This window comes from Rhinolophus ferrumequinum, chromosome 18 (assembly GCF_004115265.2).
Source record: "Rhinolophus ferrumequinum isolate MPI-CBG mRhiFer1 chromosome 18, mRhiFer1_v1.p, whole genome shotgun sequence".
In the NCBI taxonomy this organism is placed as follows: domain Eukaryota; kingdom Metazoa; phylum Chordata; class Mammalia; order Chiroptera; family Rhinolophidae; genus Rhinolophus; species Rhinolophus ferrumequinum.
This window is the reverse complement of record NC_046301.1, coordinates 29189571-29212549: the sequence shown is the minus strand read 5'-3', so window position 1 is coordinate 29212549 and position 22979 is coordinate 29189571. Positions and strand designations below refer to the sequence as shown.

Genomic DNA, 22979 nt, shown 5'->3' with positions numbered 1-22979 from the left:
TGATCTGATAAATACCTTACATATATCAAATTTCATTTAATTCTCTCGATACCCCTATAAAGTAGAAACTATTAATATCATCCCCGTTTTGCTGAAATTGAGGCTCAGCGAGGCCAAGACATTGACCAAAGTCACATGTTGGTAAGTCAAAGGGCTTAGAGTCCAACCTAGGCTGTGTGACTCTGAGCCTGTGCCCTCAACCGCTGTGCTCAGTTGACTTCAAAGACTTGAGTGGCGCTCAGGCTGCGTCTCCTGCTCAGTAAGACTCTGTGTTACTCCTCATTATACTTTACCTCAGCATAAACTTGAGTTCTAGGGTCAAGACTAAGTAATTTCCATGGAACACAAACAAGATTGCTTCACATCTATGTAGATGTTATAGAGCTTGTATGGAGTTACTATTATTTTTGTGTAGAGTTACCAAGTATTTTTGCATAATCTCATTTGTTTAGTATGAGACAACTCTGTTTAATAAACAGGGATTAGTATTCCTCTTCGACCAAGGAGAGTGCAGAGACTCAGAAAGAGGTCATGATTTGCCTAGGATTAGTACTCAGTTCCTTTGTGTTCTTTTCTGATGTTCTTCTCGCTTCGCTTTGATGATCACGGCAATGTGCATTTAAAAATTGATCTAGAAACAGGCTTCTTACCTTAATTGAAAAACCGTCATTGGATCCAATCTACATTGGATTATTTGGAAGCACTGGGGCTGGGAAGAGCTCTTTGATCAATGCCATCATCCAGCAAGCAATGTTTCTACCAGTGTCTGGAGAAAGTATATGTACTTCATGTATTGTACAAGTGAGGTCAGGCTGCTGTGAGCAGTATGAGGCCAAAATCCACCTTCTCTCTGACCAGGTAAGTGTGTCCTCCCTTCTTTCCTTCCTCTCTGCCTCCTTTACTTCCTCCTTCACTCTTCCTTCCTTCCTTCGTTTTCTTTCTTTCCTTCTCCCTTTCTCTTAGAGATTAACATTATATTCCTTGTAAATATATCTCATGCCTTTACTGAATGAAAGAACATAGTACTGAATGAGAAAGTTTCATAGAACAAGGTGGGGGTTCTAGCCTGGGTCCTGACACAACTCATTATTGGACTATGGAGAAGCCATTTTCCTTTTTAGGTCCCTGTTTCCTTATCTTCAAAATAAGGGGGCAGAGGTTGTTAAATGATCCTTTGTTGGATTACATGATTTCAGATTTCCTGAATATGCAGCCCCCCTGCCCTCCACAGGACAATGGACTTCCGCCCTTTTTCAGTGTTTTTCTGTATCTGTGTCATGAGGGGCTTGGCCTTACTCTGCCTTGACAGGAGTGGAAGGAGGAGCTGAAGAACTTGACTAAACTCCTGCACAGGACAGAGGAGCTGGGCGGAGAAGAGGTGGATGCATGGGACAGGGATGACGCAATGGAGGAAGCCATCTGGAAGCTGCAAATACTTTACGGAAATGGAGCAGAAAAGAAGAACTATGAGGAGTTACTAAGGGCAAAGCCCAAAGGAAAGATTCCCACCTCTAGAATCATCACCCTCAAGGCAGAAGAGGTAGCTTCAAGATATTTGTTCTTTATTTATCATGGGTCTTAAGTATAACAATTGAATCCATTTAGGGGATTTTGCTCAAGGTATGGTATTTTTATTGGAAATAAGTTGATACCCACAGCAGAAGTATCCACAACCAAGTTATTTCTTATTATTTATGGCTGTGAAATGGGAATTTTTAGTGTCTGAACGGGGGAGCTTTTGAACACAGAAAAGACTATTTACAGTTACTTGAGGATTAATTAAGGATTTTTTTTTTTTTGCAGCGAATGATTTAAAAAAACAAACCCAACTATGGCTTAAACAAATAGGGATTTATTCATTTTCTCACATAAGAAGTCTGGAAGCAGTTGGGTTTGTGGGTTGGTTCAGTAGCTCAACAATGTCAAGATCAACATCTCTCTTGTTCCCTTGGCCTCCATCACACTTGAAGCCGTATAATAGTAAGATTGCTACTGAAGTGCTAGACTTCACAGCTACCCTGTTTCCCCGAAAATAAGACCTAGCCAGACAATCAGCTCTAATGCGTCTTTTGGAGCAAAAATTAATAAAAGACCCCGTCTTATATTATATTATATATATTATACCCCGTCTTATAGTAAAATAAGACCGGGTCTTACATTATTTTTTGCTCCCAAAGATGCATTAGAGCTGATTGTCCAACAAGGTTTTATTTTTAGGGAAACATGGTAGCTTCAAGGCAGAAACGGATAAAAAGGTGGCACCAACCACATCTCCCCTTTCACTGGGAAGTGAAAGCTTTCCCAGAAATACCCCAACAAATTTCTGGGTAGATGTCCTTGTTCAGAGCTGAGTCACATGGCCTTTCCTGGCTGAAAGGAAGTCTAGAGAAAGCAAGAAGCAGACTTGTCATGATTGGCTAAGACCAATCTCAGTCCATTACCTTCACAAACAGTCAGGATTCTGCTAGCATGGGTGAGAGACAGGATGGATGTTAGATATATAATTAGTAGATTATATTTATATATTATAATTCATATTAATTTTATTAAATTAAAATTCAATTTTAAGTGAAACCAAAATACTTGTGGAACAGATACTCAATTTATTAATGCTGTATACTTAAAAACCTAGTTTTTCTTGCATCTGAAAATTCATCTTTAAAATACTGTTATTCTAGTTAAAAATCTGGCATTTTTTTATGTCTAAAATAAGAACAATTACTTACACCTATTCTAAAACTGAAACTTCAATTATCTCCTAAGTTTTACATAGTAAATCCTCCTTAGTTAATGCTAGTAACATAATTAATCAAATTTCCTTAGACTTTATTGTTTAGTTATAGTTGACATTCCATATTATATTAGTTTCAGGTATACAGCATAGTAGTTAGACGTTTATATAAATTACAAAGTGATCTCCCTTAGATTTTTTATATTATCCTTCAAATTTAATGTATTCAATTCTTTCAAAAAATTTTAAATACTTAACCAGGCACACTTAGAAGTCAAATGAATAAAACCTTTTAAAGCACTTAGCTCTTGTATATCTAGGAAATCAAACAAATGTAGTAGCCATTTCTTATATTTAAATGGAAATTACTATGCAAAATAATTGTCTAAAACACAGACTGAGCATGTCCATAGAAAATATATTCCTCTGAAAAATGATATCTAAAACATAGACTGAGCATGTCCAAAGAAACACAATAATTACAAAACTGGATATTTTATCTGAATACTGACAATTTACACCAAGGTAACAATATAATATTTATTGCTTCACTATTCTGTATTTAGAAATATTCCTTCCCAGTGTTATAAATTTACCCATTGAAACAAGGGGGACAAAATTACCATTTCAGTGAGTGAGGGCACAAATTCCGAGTTTGGGGTGGGCCTCTACACTGGGGCAAAGGAAGCTGAGTTTGCCTCCCAGAATGATTTGCCCTGAGCGACTGTGGTTGGGTTGAGCCCTCTTCTTATAGAAAGGGGCTTTTCAAGCCCATGCTTTTTCTTTTTTCTGTTGCCCTATTGTATCTGATTTATTTGATAATTAAAATATCTTTTAAAAACTTTTATCATTTCCTCTTTCACAATTTCTTGTTAGTTGGTTAGAATTGATGACATCTGTCACTTCCTACCCCAATTGCAACATATCCTCTCATTTAATCTCAACTACCTTAAGAATTTACTTTCTTATCTTTCTTCCAAAACCATTCTATAGCTATTTATTAACAATGACTACCACAGATCCCAAATCTTCTGTCCCCTGAAGTAGCCTAGTAGAGATGGGCTGCCATAGATAGCCGCTGGGATGAATGTGTCAGCATCCCAAGGTATGTTTAGGTAGAAACAATAGGCTGAGAACAATTTCCCATCCCACCCACCACTATTGAAAACATCCTGGAAATTCCTACATGTCAAAATATTTTGTGTACTTGGAAGGTAATTTTTGAAACCTTTTTAAACATCGATTTCAGACATATTTTCAATTTGGAAAATATGGTCATTGCATCGCTATAAATTTTCTGTAGTCAAGGCTTTCTGGTAACTAAAATGGTCACATTAGCCACATGGGAAGAATCCTCTCTCTCCCAAATTTAGAAAATTACATATTAATTACATTAATTTTAGAACTGACATGAAATCTAGAGGATAAATCATTATCCAGAGAAGCTATACCTTTGCTAAAGTCCCATGAGTCTAGGCTGTTGCAGATGAGATCACCAGCCTCCCGGTGCCCATTATTCAGGGTTGCTTCTTACCATTACTCAGTGTACCTTCAATGACCCCGAATCACAGCCAATCCAAGACAGAAATGCTGGGAGGCTGTCTGGAGTGTGTGACTTTTTCCTCCTTCCTCAGGCAGGAGAGCTGTCTGTCAAACTGGACCCTTACATCCGGACTAAGAGGAGAGACTGGCAAGGAGAATCAGCGGAGACACAAATCTGGCCCCTGATCAAACATGTGGAAGTGACGCTTCCCAAATCAGAGCTGATTCCAGAAGGGGTTGTGCTGGTGGACATTCCAGGCACAGGGGACTTCAACAGCAAGAGGGATGAGATGTGGAAAAAGGTGATTCATATGGCTTCGTTCCCTCTTCCCTCAATTGCTCCACCCTTTCTAAAGCAACAAAGAATTCTCCACGTTCAGCTTAAGGGATTCGATGAGTTCACTGGAGTGAAATTCTTCCACTTTCTATGTTCTAAGCCTCAGGGTAACAGCAGGATATGAGTGGCCAGAGAAACTGGAGAGTTAGGAATCACGAGGTAGGCCTGGTGGCTGGAACGAGACTGTGTGTGTATGAGAAGGGTCAGCAAGAGAGATGCCAAAGAGGAAGCACAGCAAATAGCACAGAGTGGGAGAGGAAGGCCCAGAGTTGGGTTCAAAGCAGAGAAGCCGACAGCCAGGCACCAAGGAACCAGGAAGCTGCTACCATGTTTAGTTGTAAGGAACAGAAACTCAGGAAAGTAATCCCAAATGAAGAGGGGTTAATCCAAAGAATATTGCAGGATCTCAGGAGATCAACCCAGGCCCTCAGGGCCACCTCTCAGGATGGAAGCAGCTATTCTTTCCTCTCATCCTCTGCTTGGACTCTTGCGACTGTTTCTCTTTGTGAATTTCTCTGCAGAGCCCTGCTTCTCTCTTAGCTTTCTGTACTTAGCCATTAGGATCCACGTTGCGGAAAATGACCACCCTAACTAACCCTGTCTCTAAATGACATTGTAGTCCATGTGCCTATAACTGTCTGACTATAGTCTCTGTGTGTTGTAGCTCAAATTCCTAAGGAAAATGTGATTGGTTACTGCCCAGCAAATGGATTAGCTTTCTATCTATCCAGACCCAGTGCAATCGGTTGCGGCTGACAGAGGTGGTTGAAATAAAAGTTCACTCCTCCTGCCAAAAACTTAGGTAGGGGTTTGATTCCCAGCAAATGGGGTATGAGCTAACCAGGTATCCTCAGATGTGTCTACAGCCAGAGTTAAGCATGACGGTAATTTGATCTGCACCTAGTGATTAGAGGCCGAAGCATTTTTTAAGAATATATCTCTTTGTTCATTTGCTTTTCATTCATCAAACACCTATAACATGTAACACAATCTACTAAGCACAGAGGATGCAAAAATTATAAATAATAATAGCAGACATTTACTGAGCATTTACTTTGTGCTAGGTACTATTCTCAGTGAACTAAGTTGCCCATTATAACACTGGAGGTTTTGACCCAGGCAAGATGGCTCAAGACCCTCTCCGCTCTTAACCCCTCCTGTGTCCTGCATGATAAAACAAAACTAAATGAAAAGATGCAGAGCGTGACCTTTAGTATTAAGAAGTGCACACATACACATGTGTCAATGTGTGTGATGTTTAAATGCACAGCAAAAGTAAGAGCCTGCCTTCTGGAACGATACACACCCAACTGTTATCAGCAGTTTGTGTTTGCCGCTACTCTTGACTATAATGCGTACACCTCTGTACTGTTTGTATATTTTGCCTGAACATCTATTACCTTTACAACTAAAAAGTTGAAAGCAAAACAAAGCTGAGTGAGGAGAGCCTTCCTACGAAGGGCTTAGAGTCTAGTAGGAGAAATAAAACACACAGATGACCAAATACATGGCAGAAAGTGATGTACTAGAGAAACAAGGTGCTGTGAATACTCAAAAGTAGAAATCCCCTCCGATAAGAGCTCTCATTCCTACAAGAAACACCCACGGAGCCTCTGCTCAATTTTGTCATAGGTTCTGGATGGACAGAGACAAAGTCCTTGCCCTGGCAGTCTCATAGTCCAGAAGGGAATCAACTAGTCATACCAATTAGCAAACCGTATTATTTAAAAACGAAAGCACCAAGTGACGTGTTCCTTTTGGAGGGAGTGAGGATTCAGAGAGGACACGGAAGCTCAGCCTCCACCAGACAGAGAAGGCGGTTGGAAGCGGGACCACTGAGCACAGTTCCAGGCCAGAGAGCAGCATTAGCAAAGACCCAGAGGCCTGAGGCAGCTGTGTTGGAGGAAGCATGAGTCTTCCTGGGTGGCTGGAGGGAAGGGAGTGTGGGGTGTAGAAGAGAGAGGTGCAGAAGACAAGCTTGGAAAAGCTGGGGATGGGCTTTAATACCACACTTCCTGGGAAAGCTCAAAGGGTGTATGATAGAGAAAGAAAGGGTGTCTTTAGGCAGAAGGAGCTCAGGAGCATAAGTGAGAACACAGAGGACACAGGACCGGAGCGGGAAGGGGGCTGGGGGGAGGGAGGGGCAGGTCAGTATCAGTGAGTCATGATCAGCGCAGCAGCTGGGGGGCTGTGGACTGGGGAGCTTTGTGACTGGTTTCTAATCAAGATCAGGATGGTAGGATCAGGATGACAGCTCACAGAGAATCAGCCTATGCCCTGCTTTTACAGATGAGGAAATGAAGGCTCAGAGACAGGAAGTCATTTGCCCAAGACCACACAGCTAATGAGTGGCAGCATTGAACCAGAAAGCAGGTTCCTACCTTCCCAGTTGAGGCTTTATCTATCATCCCCACCCCTCCCGCCGGATGTCTCCTAACAGTTCTTTAAGCTGAAGGCAGACCCAGCCTCCTTCCTCTTGATCAGGCTGCTCAGGCCTGGCCATGAGACCCTTAGTTTCTGCAGGGTCTCAGCTCTGGGAGTGGTATCCCCAGTCTTGGCTAGCTCCAGGCCAGGCCCAGAGAGAAACAGACTAGGGAGGCAGCCAGCCTCTCTCACTGGATGGAGCTGGAGTTGCTGCCAGTTCAGATATGCTGGGCAGCTTATCAAAGGCCACTCAAAACAGAGGAGCCAGCAAGAGCTGGCTCAGAATACCCACTCTGAGGAGATCAGGCTGAAGCAAAGGGATGTTTCCCAGCATGCTTTGCTTGGCCTCAGCTCCCCGGCATTCCTGTGGTTTTGCGATCTCCTCTCACAAGAAGTTACTAAAGACTCCCCTCTTTCCAGGGAGAACGGAGCCAACACCCCCTGCCCCATCTCTCCAGCTGCCAGCTTGGCCTTCCTAAGCTAAAACTATTATGAATTCAGACCTCCCTGTTCTGCCACTGAGAAGTCCTGAGACTTTAGACATGTCACCTGACCTCTCTGAGGCCCTTTCTCATCATGGGGATGAAGGGAGCTGGGGGGTCGCAGGGGTGCCATCCCACCTACTCCTAAGTCCAGTCGCTTTTGTCTTATAGACCGGCCTTTTGGTATCTTCTGAGACTCTAACTTTACCAAATCCTGGTAGTTAGGAGCCTTGGGTAGGGCCTGAAATTTAATCACTGCATACTTTACGATTGCAGTCCTCTTCCCATGATAATAAATATTTATTAAGCACCTGGAGTTTACCAGGACCATGGGGAATACTGTTGGCCTTTAACAAATAGACGACCAGATATTTGTTCTGCAAAATGGGTCGATTTGGGGACAATAAAGAACTGCAATTTGGGGCATGTGGGCTAGGGATGAACTAGGAGGAAGTCCAGAGAAAGAAAGCAGAGGAAGCTCTTTTATGGACTTGGGAAGGGCTGCTGTCAAGGAAGAGGCCCGTGGGGGAAACAGGAAGTTCGAAGTACAGTGACTTTTCCTTGGCTGAGTTATGGCAGTCTCCCATCGGCTGGGCTGGTACTCGGCAAGGAGGAATCTTTTCGTCCTGCCGAGGTGTCACTTCTTGTCAGAGGTGCAAGGTACATCTCTTCCTGCTGGGGCCAGTAGTGTGTGTGGAGTGACACGTGTGAGAGTTCTCTCTTCTGGTCTCCCAGCTCCATTTTAAATGAGGTTTTTGTTTATTAGTTTTCACAATACAAAGGTAAAAGAGGACCTGCCCTTTAGGAGCTTGGAGCCTGGCATCCTCTGATCTTCCACGACCTGACTGAAGAGCCTGAAGCTTCCCTAAGTTGATTATAATTTGGGAAGTGGGAGGGAACAATTGTTTTCTTTTCCTGCCTAAATATGAGTCCAGGGAGGAGACTCAGACCCGTGTTTGATTCTTTGCCTCTCAGGGCCTATTACTTTCTCTATAAGAGAGTAAAGTTTGTGTAACTCCAGAGTTTGATGCTTTTAACACAATCGTTTATGAAGCTAAGAGATTCATGGACAGAGGGTGCTGAGAACTGGGACTGGAGAGAGAGAAAGGGCGTAGGTTGGAGGACATAGATGATACATTAAGGAATCATGTCCTCTACAGATGAGACACCATGTACGTTCTTAAACACATTGTGGTCATGTTCCATAGACCATTGATAAATGCTCAGTGATCTGGGTGATCAGTGACATTGAAAGAGTTTCTGGAGGGAGAACCCACGAAGACCTTCTGAATGAGAGCATCAAAGCCTGCCAACGGGGTTTCTGCAGGGACATTGCCCTGGTGGTCACCAAGACCGACAAACTCTACTTGCCGGAATATCTAAGGTACTGAGCTGGGCTTGCAGGGATGTGGGCTTTCCTCCAGGGGTCTTGACTACAGCTTTGACTTCAGGATATGGGAGGCATTGCGGCCTTAGGGAAGTGACTGTTGAGGATGAAAGAGACATCTAAGTGACTTCTTGGGACATCAGGACCCTTCAGTGGCTTATTTCAGGAATCTGAACCATTGTGGCCTCTCGTCCAGAGGAGCTACTTAACACCCACCCAGGCTGTCCTCTGTGTAGTTCCAAGGGTGCCACTCACGTGTACGAGATGCAAACAGCACCTCCTGGAGTTGTGCGGTGTGATCGTCCTGCCCAGCCCCCAGATAGGGAAAATGTGGAGGCCCCCACAGCTAGTCGGCACTTTCTAGAATACTCTCTGTTACAGTACAGCTTGGAAGTGTCAGATTCTGGTTTCAGATTTGTCTACTTCTGAGATATTAAAGCCATTTGGAACAAAGTTCTCAAAGTTTTAGAACTTTGGCCAAAAATGAAAACATTCTTACAGAGTCATACTCTAACAAAAATTAATGGAAGATAAGCATTTTGGAGCTTAGTAGATGTTAATTTATGGTGATTTCCACGTAGATCTCTTTCCTCCCAGAGCCATACCCCTATAACTAGGAGGATTATAACTTACCTTCCATATTAGGACAATTTGAAAGTGAAAGGGGGTATTATTAACCCTTACAGAGGATCAGCAGGTATAAACTGGGCTGTGCTGGGTACATAGGGTGTATGGCAGTGGGATATAGTATTGTTGATGCTTTTCTGCTCTGACAAGAGCTTCTTTACCTGTCACTTGTCCCCTCCACCATTCCCCCCACACCCACTGAAACTTGAATCTTCTGTTTCCAGTAATTCACTAAGCAGAGAAAAGTTTCTTGGTGAAGAAGTAGGTTAAGGCTTTTCCCCCTAGCTTCTTGCTCTCATGTTCTAGGTTGGAATTTCAGCTTCAGTTTTCCCCCCTGCAGATTCCGTCTACCCCAACACCTACCGCAGAATGATATCTCAAGTTCTCCCTTTCCAATACCAACTTGAAAATTAAACATTAAGTCAATCTAATTTATTCAATGTTTATTGAACCCTGTGGTGGGGGCTGCCAATTCAAAGAGGAATATCGCCTTGTTGCTAAGATCACTGTTTTAAAAAGATGGTTACAGTTTATATGAGAGGGACAAGCAAAGTGCAATGGGGACCGAGAGAGAGAGAGAGAGAGAGAGAGAGACAGAGAGACAGAGAGACAGAGAGAGAGAGACAGAGAGAGAGAGAGAAGACTGCATTTTGACTGGGCCAGGAGGTGAGGTCACAGAAAATCTCACCAACAAAACACTGAGAAATAAAGACACTTCTTTTTTTTTCAAATGGACACTGGAGGTGGATCCAAAGAGATCATACTTGGACCAAAGAAAGAGCTTATGCAAAGGCATAAAAGTATGACGGTATATGCTACTTTCAGAGAAAGCAGAAAGACTGCCGTGACACATATGACTTAAGTAATTGTTACATTTTTCTAATTTTATTTCAGGGAAAGAAAAGTAGTAAATGTAAGTATGGACTAATTATTTTTATTTTTAATTTTTTGAAGCTCTATTGAGGTATACTTGATATACAAGAAAATTGCACAAATTTAATGTAAACATCTTGATGAGTTTGGACATATGCACGGACTAGCTATTTTTAAATAATACTTTTATGATTAACGTTATGTAATTTGAATACATGCACATTTGTCTGGGCCAAGTGAAGATTTGCCAAAAAAATGTGCCTCTTATCATCACGCTTTATAACTATATATTTTTTGCCATGTTTTTATTTCCTTTCACAATCTAGCAAGCTATTCAAAGTCAGCGAGAGGCTGTTTTAGAAAGAAATGAAATGATAAAAATACAAAGGAATAGAATTCTCAAGGAAAAACTAAAGGTAAGTTAACAGGTTTACCTATGTATTTTTCTGCTTTTCAACCACTCAGATTTTGAGAAACAAATGTCTGTTTGGTCTTGGGTAGTAGCAAGGGGAAAAGCTTTGGGGTAGACAATTTGAACTTAACTGAGTCCTACCAATTAATAACTTTGTGACCTTAGGCAAATTATTATACCTTTCTGAGCCTCCAGTTTTTTCATCTATAAAATGGGAAAATAATATCTACCTCCTATGATTATTAGAAGGATTGAACGATCATATGGTCTACTGAGAAATATGTAAAATCAGGGATCGCCATACAGTTTGAAGTGTGCTTGGCTAGAGGAATACATAGGGTGACGTGGGAATACAGGCAAATGCTCAAGTCACACTGGCCGGCAGGGAGGTAGTGTTGAGTAGAGGTTCAGGGAAAACTTCTCAGCCTCTTGAGCGGAATTTCAAAGAACCAGTATCTTTAGTAAGGTAGAGAAGTAGGAGCAAGGGCATTTGAGATGGAGAGAAGAACATGATTGAAAAAGCCTGCTCTGTATGGTGAGCTAGATGCAAGTAGTTTTGAACAGCTCAGCAAAGGGTGTATGGACCAAAGGAGTGTTGGGAGCTAAGGCCTGAGCTGTATTTTTCAAGCATGAGTAATTGTTCTGTGGGAATCTTGGTACTTTCTTAAGTTATTTTTATTATTCCGTCACTAAAACCAATTTTCAGATGAAATATAAACAACACAACATTAATGATAGCGCAAAGTTAGTATAATGTGATAGAGGATATGGTTTTGCTCAAACTAAATCTTCAGTGCTGAGTTTAATAGTGAAACCATATGGCCTTATGTCTATTTCTATATGTAATTGCTTTCTGTATTTTGACTTCAATTACATTGATGCAGAAAATGTCTGATGTACAATGTGGAATTGAAATTTTCAAAGCTTTGGTTCTAATTCAGAATAATCTGACCTCATACGTAAGCCAAAGTCTTCTACCAAGCAATTCCTGAATGCCAGTTTTAATGAGACAATAACTCAGTAAAGCTGTTCTTGCTCTCTTTAGTCATTCTTGTTGGCATTAAAAACATATACAGCTTATGAGCACCTAATTGTATTGTTTCTGGAAGCAGAAACATAAAATGCTTCAATACACAATTCACAACTATATTTACTGCTAATACATGTGGCAAATTGTTTGTGTGAGAGATAAGGCGTGGGCGATATAGTACATGGGCCTGTATGGTGCTGTGGTTCTGATTGTTACGGTGCGAGTCTTTTTGAAGTCTGCACACCTATGGCTCTGATGGCTAGGTCATGCCTTAATTCTCCAACCACTTTATTTCTGTTTGAATTATTGTGAAACCTTTACTGGTACTGCCTGCTTTCACTTGAAGTACATTTCATTTCAATCACAGAAAATATGAGGCAGAAGTGGACGATAAGGCAGTCATTCAGATAGATGTCCGTACTTTTTTTTTTTAATTATAAAAATGAAAATTAAGAAAACTATTGTAAGAAAAATTGCGGACCCTGGAGACTACATTGATAGATCTCGGTTTGAAAATAGCGTTGACCCTTGAACAACGCTGGCGTTCGGGGTACCAACCTCCCTTGCAGGTGAAAATCTGCATCTAACTATGGTGGATCCTCAACATGTGCAGATTCCCAAAGTGAAGAGTTGACCCTTAAAAAATGTGGATTTGAACTGAGGTCGACTAAAAAACAAATCCACATTTAAGTGGACCCATGTGGTTCAAACCCATGCTGTTCAAGGGTCAACTGTACTATGCGTTTTGTTAATAGATTGTTTTCTCACCAGTATGGAGAATGGAAGGTTGGAGGGATGGTCAAGTGAAGCGTTGACGTAGAGAGGCCATTTGGGAGGGTTAGTTTAGAGTCTGAACCAGGAAATCACTATGGAAACAGAGAAGAGGAGATGCATTCAAAATATTAGGGTGGTCAGATCCACAGGTCTGGATGATTCATTGTATGTGGTAGGGAAAAGAGAGCTGTGTTTTTATGTTCTCAGGCATGTTGTTTGAGTTGGTTATTATATAGCATTTCACCTTTGCTTTAGTACACCTGTCAAGAAAAACCTACATTCCTGCATGTGTCTTCTTTACTGCCACACTCTGACACCAGATCTGTGTTTGGGGAAGATTCCCACACCAAGCAATTCTCTGTGACACCGCCTGGGTGTCCTACAATAACTTATTTTGATGCTGGCTATCTGGAGACAGGGTCTGATTCCACAGGTTAAGGGCTCAATCCCGCAAGACTGCCCCCACTTCAGATGTCAATCACAAGGAGGAGGTCCCCAGGTTACCCAAAACTTCCGTCCAACTTGGCTCCAAATCAGAGGTTCCCATGACCTCCTTTCCCTTGGAGTTGATTATTTGCTAGAACCGCTCACAGAACTCAGCGAAACAATTACTTACGTTTCCTAGTTTATTGTATAATAAAGAATACAGGTGAACAGTCAGGACAGCGCATGGCTTGGGAGGAGCCGTCCCCATGGAGTGGGAGTGCGTCAGCCTCCAAAGATGTGGATGCACATAACGGAAGCTCTCAGAACCCCCGACTGTTGGGATTTCCATGGAGGCTTCCTCACCTAAGCAAGATCAATGATTAACTCCATTTCCAGCCTCTCTCTGCTCTGAAAATTCCAAGGTTCTAATAGTTTGGTCTTTCCGGTCACTGGCTCCCATCCAGGAGCCCACGAGAGCTGCCTCATTAGAACAAAAGACACGCCTGTCCCCAAGGAAATTCCAAGGGATTCAGGAGCCCTATGTTAGGAACCAGGGTCAAAGAACAACTAGAATAAAAGATGTTCCTAATGCTCTTATCACTTAGGAAATGACAACGGTTTTAGGAGCTCTGTGCTGGGAACTGGGTTCAAGGACTAAAAGCTATCTATATCTTATCATTTCACAACACCTTATATGATGTTACTCAGTTTGAGGATCAAAAAAAAGCTCATGGCTTTCCACAGAATTATTGTGTCCTTTTCGATTTTTCAGTTCACACCTTGGCCAACAGAAGCCCTTCATTTAAAATAGTTCCTTTTAGCATACCCACACATTACAAAAACAGAAAGTTTCTGCTCGCCAGCAACAAAATATTCAGGCCAATTTTCTTTCTCCCTGCCTCAAGACGTGGACCTACTACTCTCGAAGAAACTTGGGTTCCTTTCAGCAGAGAATAATATTAAAAATAAAAGTTGAGGTGCTAGGGGTACTTATCAAATTATTGCATATAAGTAAAAGAAGTGGGCAGGGTGACATCACTGCAAAATCATGTGAGTGACAAAGCTTGAAAAGATAGATTTTTTTTTTTTTTAAATGGGGTCATGATTTATATTATGAAGTTTATTCTAACTCCAACTTTACTATATCCTTTTTGAGTCTGCTTCCATCTGGTGTCCCTCCTTATTTTGAGCTTCTAGGTTTTCTCATCTTTCATATACAATATCTTACAAATTTTACTATATTGGGCTATACATTGTCATAACAAACCATGTGTGTAAATTATAACTTTGACTAATCTTCTATAGAATAATTTGATTAGTATCTACGTACCTCTTGGATCCTGCTTTCCAGCTGTCACTGTTTCTACTTCTCTTTTACAACCATATGGAGCCTGCATATTGTAGTCACTTCACCGACACTATAAAAATATTTCTTTGTTGTATAATAACAAGCATAAGTGTTAACTAATCTTCCATAATTTTCAGAAAAGATATACAAAATTTAGAGCAACATTTTAAATAATGAAAACCCCTATACATAGCTAGGCATACTTCTTTCTTTTAATGGTTTTAAAACTCCACTGAAATTTAATTCCACGTTGGTTTTATCTCCCAGTAGAAAATAGTTTCAACTTCCCTTCAACTTTTCTCCTAGAGTCAAAACTCTATGAGAAGGCAAAAAATGAATCGTGGCAGGTCCTGTATACAATTTCACACCCTGACTCTAGTGTGTGGGGCCTCTGAACGTCTACCAGGCATCTCTTGTCCAACCTTGACTACATGGGCTTATAACTTGCCAGAGAAGTGTCTTCTTCCCAGTTCCAGTGGACTGCTCACTCACTTTTATGTCTCTGCATCAAGCAGATGGACAGCTCTCTGCTGTTTCCTACTGCCCCCCATAGTGATGCACACACATGCACACCATTTATGGTTTTTTTCTTTTCTTTAAAAAGAGATGAATAAAAGATTATGGAACAACATTTATGCATAATTCTAGTATGACTTCTCTGTGATGATGTTTTTCTAATGGTAAAAAAAGATTTCCTCACCTGATTCTTCATTCCTTGACATTTAAAACCATTATTTCCTTAAACATTACTCTGCATTTAAATGTAGGATTACTCACTAACCACCCCTCTAAGGAACTTGCACTTTTGTAGAACCTTTGCCCAGTATTGTGTTGTGTTGATTTTTTAACAGACCTAAATGTTTAACAATTAGGTCTGTTAAAAAAAAAAAAATGGCCCCCTGATTTGAAGTGTCTCCCACGGTGTAAATACTCCCACCACTGCCAGTTTCAAGCTACCAGTGTGATGTCACTGAAGGCAGAGCTGGTACAGCTCATCACTGCCTTTGCCGGAGGTGTGCTTCTTTTTACGAAAAGAATCCTGGTACTTTCCCCCCCCTCTGTTCATTTAAGTACATGTTGAACTATTTTCTCTATATATTTCCTTCTAGAATCGATCTTTTTAACTCCCAAGAAAATAGTTTCTAGGCAGCAGTTTCCTCACAACGTCCAACCTTGTAAGGTGTGAACAGTTGGGAATGCTTGACCAACGGGAGAGGGCCGGTTCTTTTTTGGGTTCTCGTGGAACGGAAAGGGAATGAGCTGAAATTTGCTGAAGGCGCTCGTGAGCCTGTGCTTGTTTCCTTTGTGATGACTGAGGTATTCTGTCCCCTGTGTGCCTCTCTCACTTTAGAGAAAACTGCCGGCTGACTGCAAGGTTCTGGAAGCCTCAAATCTGGTGTACACAGTCAGCGCCCAGGAGTACTGGCAGCAGGCTCTCCTCACGGAGGAGGAAACTGGTAATTTTTCTTGTTTTTTTTATCTCAATCACTAAACTATTTTCAAGGCTAAGCTTGGCACTCTGAATTTCCCACTCTGTAACTTTTTATTCCACAATTCCAGCTTGCCAGAGTTGCTATCCTGATGAGCACATAGATGTGTTTTTCTCTCTGCGTTATTGTGGTGCCAGAGACCACAGTTCTTTTCTCCTCCAAATCTTACCATGAGTCGGGAAAGGTCAGTGATGAGGTTGTCATTTCCTTAGTGTTTGGCTTGAGTGAAATTCATTGCATACCCAGCTATGGGAATTAGAAGAATTTACTGAGTATCTATTATATGCTTTTTATGGGGGAAAAGTAGAAGACATGGCACCTTTCTTGATATAACTTAAAATCTCGATGAGGAGTGAATAGTAAGCCCTGTGCAAAAATCAAAGTAAAAATAAGGCTTAGTTAAATAGGGCTATGAATACAATAGCAGTTCAGAGAACCTGGAAATCTGGGTCACTAGAACACTCAGTGAAAACGCAGTGAAAACTGGATGAGTGGGCAGGATCTGACCTTGACTATGACCTGAGCTGAAAATGGCTGAAAATGTGCCTGCATTTCATGAGACACGGATGAGTGTGAAAGGAGCAGAAGGTATGAAATGTTGCCAGAAAAGGGGGAGTATAGGATATAAAAGAAATAACATGGCACACACAAAGAAAAAAATAGGAAAACTTAGACTTATAGGAATAATGGGGAAAATTGTAGTGTGACATCTGTTATCTAACTAACAAAAGGTTAGGGCTAAGGTAAATTTCTAATCTAGAATCCCACCTGTCAGAGGTTCTTATCTCTTTCTAGAGCAAACAGAAGCTATTTTGATTACGGGTTATTTGATATAGATAGAAAAATCTAGGGGGCCTGAAGAGCTGAGGCTAGAAATGTGAGCACCTTTGGTTTCTTTACGTACGTGCCCATCCAAAGGGAAGTGCCAATTTTCTTAACCAGCCTGCCCTTTCTACACAGTTTGTTTCATACCGCTAAATAAAACTCACATTCATCATTGCTGATCTACCATTCATTATTGTTGAGCCTAGACTTGGGGGAAAGTTTCTCTGAAAGGGTGGTTTAGTGAGCACCCAGTCCACATAGGACCTCAACGGTAGTGAATTCAGGTTGCCATCCAGATCTGTGCATTTTTATGAATTCTATTCACTATGAACTCTGCTCTTGTAAAATTGTTTGTGGTGCCTGTGAATTCCAGAAATCCCCAAGTTAAGAGAATATATCAGGAAAAGGCTCTTGGACAAGAAGAGGAGGATGGTGACCAAGTATGTCACAGAAGCCTTTGGCCTATTGCTTCTCACAGACAGTTTCAGCTGCACAGACAACCTGCCGGTATGGACGCCACCTGGGCTGTGTATTCCCTGTCCCCCACCCCGGGCAGAACATTCCCTTTTACCAAGTTAAGGAAGTATAATATTTTCTTGTTTCATAGCAAAGGAAGATGCTAAGCCCAGAGAATCTAAAGAGGACAGAAAGATAACGAGAGGGTTAAAACTGTAACATCTGAGTAAAAAAGAAAGGAATAACATTTTACCTTGGGACAAATGGGCTGAGAGGAAAACGTAAAACTGGTGTGTTGCTCCTTTCCCCTCTCCTGAGACTTGAATGAGATGGAATGTGTTTAAGCGATGGCAGGAGCGATATGTTTAGCTCTCGCAGAATACAGACAATTCTTGGTTCTTGTCCAGAGGCATGTGTATGCATACAGTCCAAAGAGTTTTCATCTGTCTGTGGACTCCCGTCATGCCCTGGTACTGTCAGAACCCCACAGTCAGAGCAGCATAGTAAAATGATGTGAGAGGAAGGAAAGTAGGAGGGGCTTTCAGCAGAGTTTACAGATTTATCTCCACAGTGTAGAATGGAGGCCTTCTGAATGACCAGTTAAGAGTTACATTTTTCGTAGTAATGGACAAATTTATCTCTTGAATGGATGATTTCCACCCCCCTCTAAAATAAGAGGGATAAGCTGCTAGATGAGAATCTTGACAGAGTTTTGGAGAAAAATCTGTTCCTGGAATCAATCACCCACTGCTTTGCTTCCTTGTGAGGGACTGAATTACAAAGGGACAATCACAGACAGTTGACCCTTAAACAATACGGATTTGAACGATGTGGGTTTATTTAAATGCAGGTATTTCTAGATAAATACATATAGTACTGTAAATGTATTTTCTCTTTTTTATGATCCTCTTCATAACATTTTTCTCTCTAGCTTACTTTATTGTAAGAATACAGTGTTTAATACATATACATACAAAATATGTGTTAATCGACTCTTCATGTTATCGGTAAGGCTTCTGGTCAACAGTAGGCCATTTAGATCAGTTTCTGGGGAGTCAAAGGTTACATGTGGATTTTCTACTGTTACAGGGGTAACTAACTCCTAATGCCTGCATTGTTCAAGGGTCAACTGTATGAAGTAAAAGCTGTGGCCTACAAGCGGCAGCAACCTGCCTAGGAAACTAATCTTTATCGACAAAGAACAGCTCAGGAAGCCAACCTGCTATACGTTAGACTTGTAGGAAGTTAGACTGCTATCTCTAGGAACAATCCAAGAAGCTAAACAATAGCTTCTGTCACAAATGACCCCAAACGGCCAGACCTTGGTTAATAACTGACAGCTTCCCTAGTCTTTATCCCTGTGCCCAACTTAGGACCAAGCAGAGAAAGCCACATATGTACCCCATTGGATCACGTAAGATCCTTGCTTCTAGATAGCGCACTATAGCTTCCCCATTCTGTGGCCTCCGATCAGGCCATACCTGAAGCCTTCTTACCCCTCGGCCTGCCTTTGAGTCTCTGCCAAACGTCGTGACGGTGACTGATGCCCTTGCTATAGTAAGCGATGAATAAATAGGCTTGGTGTGTTCTCAGGTGGTGAGTGTTTAACTCCACACTTACATTCACTCGTCAGATTTGCACAACCGAGTTGTTTGACTTCTTGTTACGCAGACCAGGGAAGGGGCAGAGAAAGTGCACCCATAGGGCTCTGTGAGAGTTCAAGGTCCTCTGGGACCTTGAGATTGTGGGACAGTGAACCTGGGATGGCCTGAGGAGAGGCAAGGAGAAACAGATAATGGAGACTTGACTTACATGAAAAGTAAGCAATACCAACTGTCAGTGGGCTGTCTACACAGTTTTGCTCAAACGTCCACATTTTCTAAATTCTATGTAAAAGTGGCATATCGAGCAAAACTCACTGTCTTTTTTATCGTATTTTTTATGCCTTCTATTTGTCTAGTTCTGTGAGGGGGAAAAAAAACCAAACAGACAGACAAACCAAAATGTCCTGGAATCTGAGATGTTCTCATTTGACTTTTGTCCTCTGAAATACTGGGGAAGGGTTTAACCTTCTAACTTCCTGAAAAAGTTCTTGAGGGTGAAAGTTGCCTCTCTGCCAGCAAAAGATTGCTTTTGGAAGTGCTGATGGAAAACCCATCAGATGTGGTGCTGTGTGTGGTTGCTTTATGTTACAAACAGAAGGACAAGGCATTTTGCAATCAAACTCGGAGTGCCTGCCCCACGCGCTCTTCTCTGCTGATCCAGAGGTGCAGTCCTTCTAGGGATGCAGTCCCACCACTGCAGCCAGACCCCAGGTGACAGAAAACACAGAGGAGGGGGCTGGTTGGCACTTCCATGATTAGCTTTTAGAGAGTTGCCAGCAGATTTCCTTCAAATTCTTTGGCCTCAGATATTGGTCTCAGTCTTTGTTCTTTGATAGAAAGTTGGAAGGCAAGAGTTTTGACAGTTCCTTGCATTCTGAAAAAAAAAATCGAACCTAAAATAATGCATGATTGATCATTTTTTAAGATTGTGCTTCAAACCAAAAAAATTAGAGTTTGGGTGATTAGTGATTTTAACTAGTCATTATTTTTAAGAATCAGTAGGAGGTTGATTATGACATCTCGATGTCAAGTGAGTTTTTATGCATAGTAGGTGTCAGCCCTTCCCTTTGTTACTTTTATTCCCAGCCCTCCCCTTTCTTATCATTTTTATTTTTTCAACACGGATTCGTTGAGAGTGAGACTTTGTGAGAATCTTGCCCATAGATTTTCTTTTCGTGACTTCTTTCTTATTTCGTTTTGATCACCAGCCACAAACTGAAAAGAATCTAGAAGGCACTCTGGAAAAAAATATGGCTTACAGAATTCTCACCAGTTAAACTACAAAAATCCCCAAGGCGTGCCTAAAACTAAATAGTTTCCTTAAACTCTAAAACTCGTCAACTCTAAGACAGAGTGTGGGAGTTTGATTGAAGCGGTTTTCAGGATCTTTGAGCCCCATTCACTTACTTCAAAGATGGTGCAGTCAAGATCCAGAGAAGCTAAATCATCTGTGTAAGATCACACATCAATTCAAGAGCTATTTCTGTTATCAAATTTGGAATAGGATTTAAAAGCCTACATTATCCATAGTTTCTCCATGCCACTCACTCATTCCACAGATATTTATGGACTACACTCTCTGTGCAATGCCTCGGAATAAACAAACATGAATAACACAGTCTGTCCCTTTGGCAAGTTCCTAGTCCAGGGAAGGAGACATGGAATGAGAGAGACAGAGCACAGCAGGAGGACAGCTGTAAACACATGGATGTACAAAATGCCATGGGAGTGCAGGAAAGAGAGCCCCCACTCTGCCTCTGGGGGAGTCAGGGAAGACATCCCAGGGGAAGTGACTTTTGAGCTTTGTCTGGAAGGATGAGAAGGTGGGAACAACATGTGCAAAGGCATGGGGGTCACACATAGAATGGCACATTTGGGGAATGGTAGCAAGATCATGGACAACGACATGGGAGGGCTTTTCGGGCCGACAGAGAGCCGGCACTGCTGAAGAAGTTGGTTGAGACCTGCCTAGGAAGGACCTTAGGTGATGAACTGAGGCATGTGGTTTCCGTGTGCTACAGGCAGGGACTACGTGGTCCCTCAAGAGTCTCACACAGAGAACAGATACTGGAGTTCCCAGTTTGGAACCTAGAGGTCAAGGCTGTCCCTGGTGGCGCCTCCCTTGTATTATTTGAATAGATATTTCCCTCCTTGACTAGACTGTATTCTCCTTTGAAGAAGGGACCACGTCTTTATTTTTGTGGTCCTGTAGCTTTTTAATTCAAAGTGTGGTCCAGGGTCTAGTAGATCAGGCTCACCCGGGGGCTTGCTAGGGATGTAGACTCCTAAGCCCTCAGATTTGAACAAATTATCTTGGTGACTTGTATACACAATAACGTTTGAGGAACACTAGCCTCAAAAACTGCTTTGTGCACAAAGTCCATTAAATATTTGTCGAATCGGATGTCATTGGAAAAAATCTGCTTTAGTTAACAATTGGATTTTTACTTGGACAGGTACTCCCCCAAATAGCCTGACGGATTGTATACCTAAAGAAAGTTGCAGGAAGCCTATATTTGTTCTACTCTCCAATCCCACAAAGTTTAAAGAGGTTCATGCACTGAGGGATGCTTTATTGGGATGACAGGGAGAAGTCAACTGTGGGTGATTAGCTCAGGCTAAATCAAGCTTAAAGGAAGCAAAGTTTGAGGAGAAGGTATCTTTAGGGAGAGGGTGGCCTCATGCTCCTTTGGCCCTGTCCCCAGAATGAATACTTGCACATGAGTGGCCTGCGGGGATTTGTGGAAGAGAAGATACAGCTGCTGGAGAAGGCCATCGACCAGTGCTTTGCCCCCATACTGCAGCCCCTGCAAGAAGGGATCAGAAACGCCAGGACTTCCTATCGACGGATCCTCGGGGCGTGCCTGGTGGTGAGTGGCCCTTTCCAGGGAAAACCTGTGACGTTTGGTGAGGTCTGCCTGATCCCCAAGGCCAGGATTTGAGAGTCACTTGTGAGAAACTGACAGTCAGGTCTCTAGGAGTGAATGGTATTGAGAAGGAGTAGAGAGAAGGACAATATGACATAACCTCACACAAAGGCCACATTTCGGAAGTAGAATAAAGAGGATCCAGGAGAGTGAGCAAAGAAAGATTAGTCTGAGAGATAATAGAAGGAAATAGTGTAATGCTTCTTTTCTTATTGTTTGTACTTACTTTTAGTGTAATGCTTAATTTCTTATTTTCCAATAAGAAAACCAAGGCAAAGAAGTTTGTTAAGGAGATTTTTCAGATACTCCTGAGGGGTTAATGAAAATTGGGCTAAGAAAAAGGTATTTGGATTTGGCCATTGAGAGTATTCATTGGTGACTGTAATAGGCAGCCTCCAAGATGGCCCCAGGGAGCCTTAGCTCTGGTATTCATGCCTTTGTGGAATCTTCTCTCTTACTGAATCAGGGCTGGCCTCTGGGCGGTAGAGTACTGTAGTAGGGACAGTGTGACTTCTGAGGCTAGGTCACCAAAGGCCACTGAGGCTTCCACGTTGGTCTCTTGAATCACTCCCTCAGTCGGAAGCCAGCCTCCATGTACTAAAGTCAAGCATCAATGTGGAGAGGTCCACGTGAAAGGGGCCAAGATCCCCCACCAATAGCCAACACCGCCTTGCCAGCCCTGTAGGAAGCCTCCTTGAAAGCAGATCCTTCAGTCCCACTTAGGTGACCATAACCGCAGCTGAAACCTGCCAGAACCTTATGGAGAAGCTCTGAGCCAGAACTGGCCAGCAGGTGGGAAAGACCATCAAATGCATGCAGTCTTTTGACCCTCACTTGGCTAAATAAGAATGGGCCTTGGGCCTGGAACACTTCCTACCAAGAGATGAAGAGCCCTCAGAGTCTGTGCTGGGCTTATCTCCTTGTGTGGCAATGTCTTCACCAGTTTCATGCTCAGTGTGTCCTCCTTTGTTCTGCTTAGTGCTAGCAACCAAGGCCCTCAAGCAAGCTCCTATTTTCTGTATTTCAGATCTGTGGGAGTGGGCTTGGGTGCTTGTACTTTAGCACAAAGTGGGATGTATGTCGCTACATCTCCTGCATCAGCTATGCGGTGAATTCACTGGTCATGAAGGACCCAGGCACTGCAAGGGGCCGGATCTTATGCATACTTTTTCTCCTCTTGCTCTAAGTCAAGGTGGTACCACTTGAGCCTGGTGTGCATGTTATCTGTTCTCAGTGACCTTGAAGCCTGCACTGGTCTCTTCTGTGGGTGGCATTTATCTGCCT

The 22979-nt window shown here is 42.2% G+C and overlaps 1 protein-coding gene across 4 annotated transcripts in view; it reads left to right on the top strand.

The window, feature by feature from the left end:
• The window catches only part of NUGGC (nuclear GTPase, germinal center associated), a 46392-nt gene that overhangs the window by 10887 nt on the left and 12526 nt on the right, over positions 1-22979 (top strand). For 2 of the 4 annotated variants that reach the window (XM_033135368.1, XM_033135369.1), the window contains exons 5-13: positions 636-858; positions 1310-1540; positions 4366-4575; positions 8725-8900; positions 10425-10443; positions 10730-10819; positions 15745-15850; positions 17082-17215; positions 21474-21638. In XM_033135368.1, the coding sequence (XP_032991259.1) occupies positions 636-858; positions 1310-1540; positions 4366-4575; positions 8725-8900; positions 10425-10443; positions 10730-10819; positions 15745-15850; positions 17082-17215; positions 21474-21638 (1354 nt within the window). The remainder of the gene's footprint in view (positions 1-635; positions 859-1309; positions 1541-4365; positions 4576-8724; positions 8901-10424; positions 10444-10729; positions 10820-15744; positions 15851-17081; positions 17216-21473; positions 21639-22979) is intronic. The other 2 variants (XM_033135370.1, XM_033135371.1) reach the window with 2 other exon arrangements.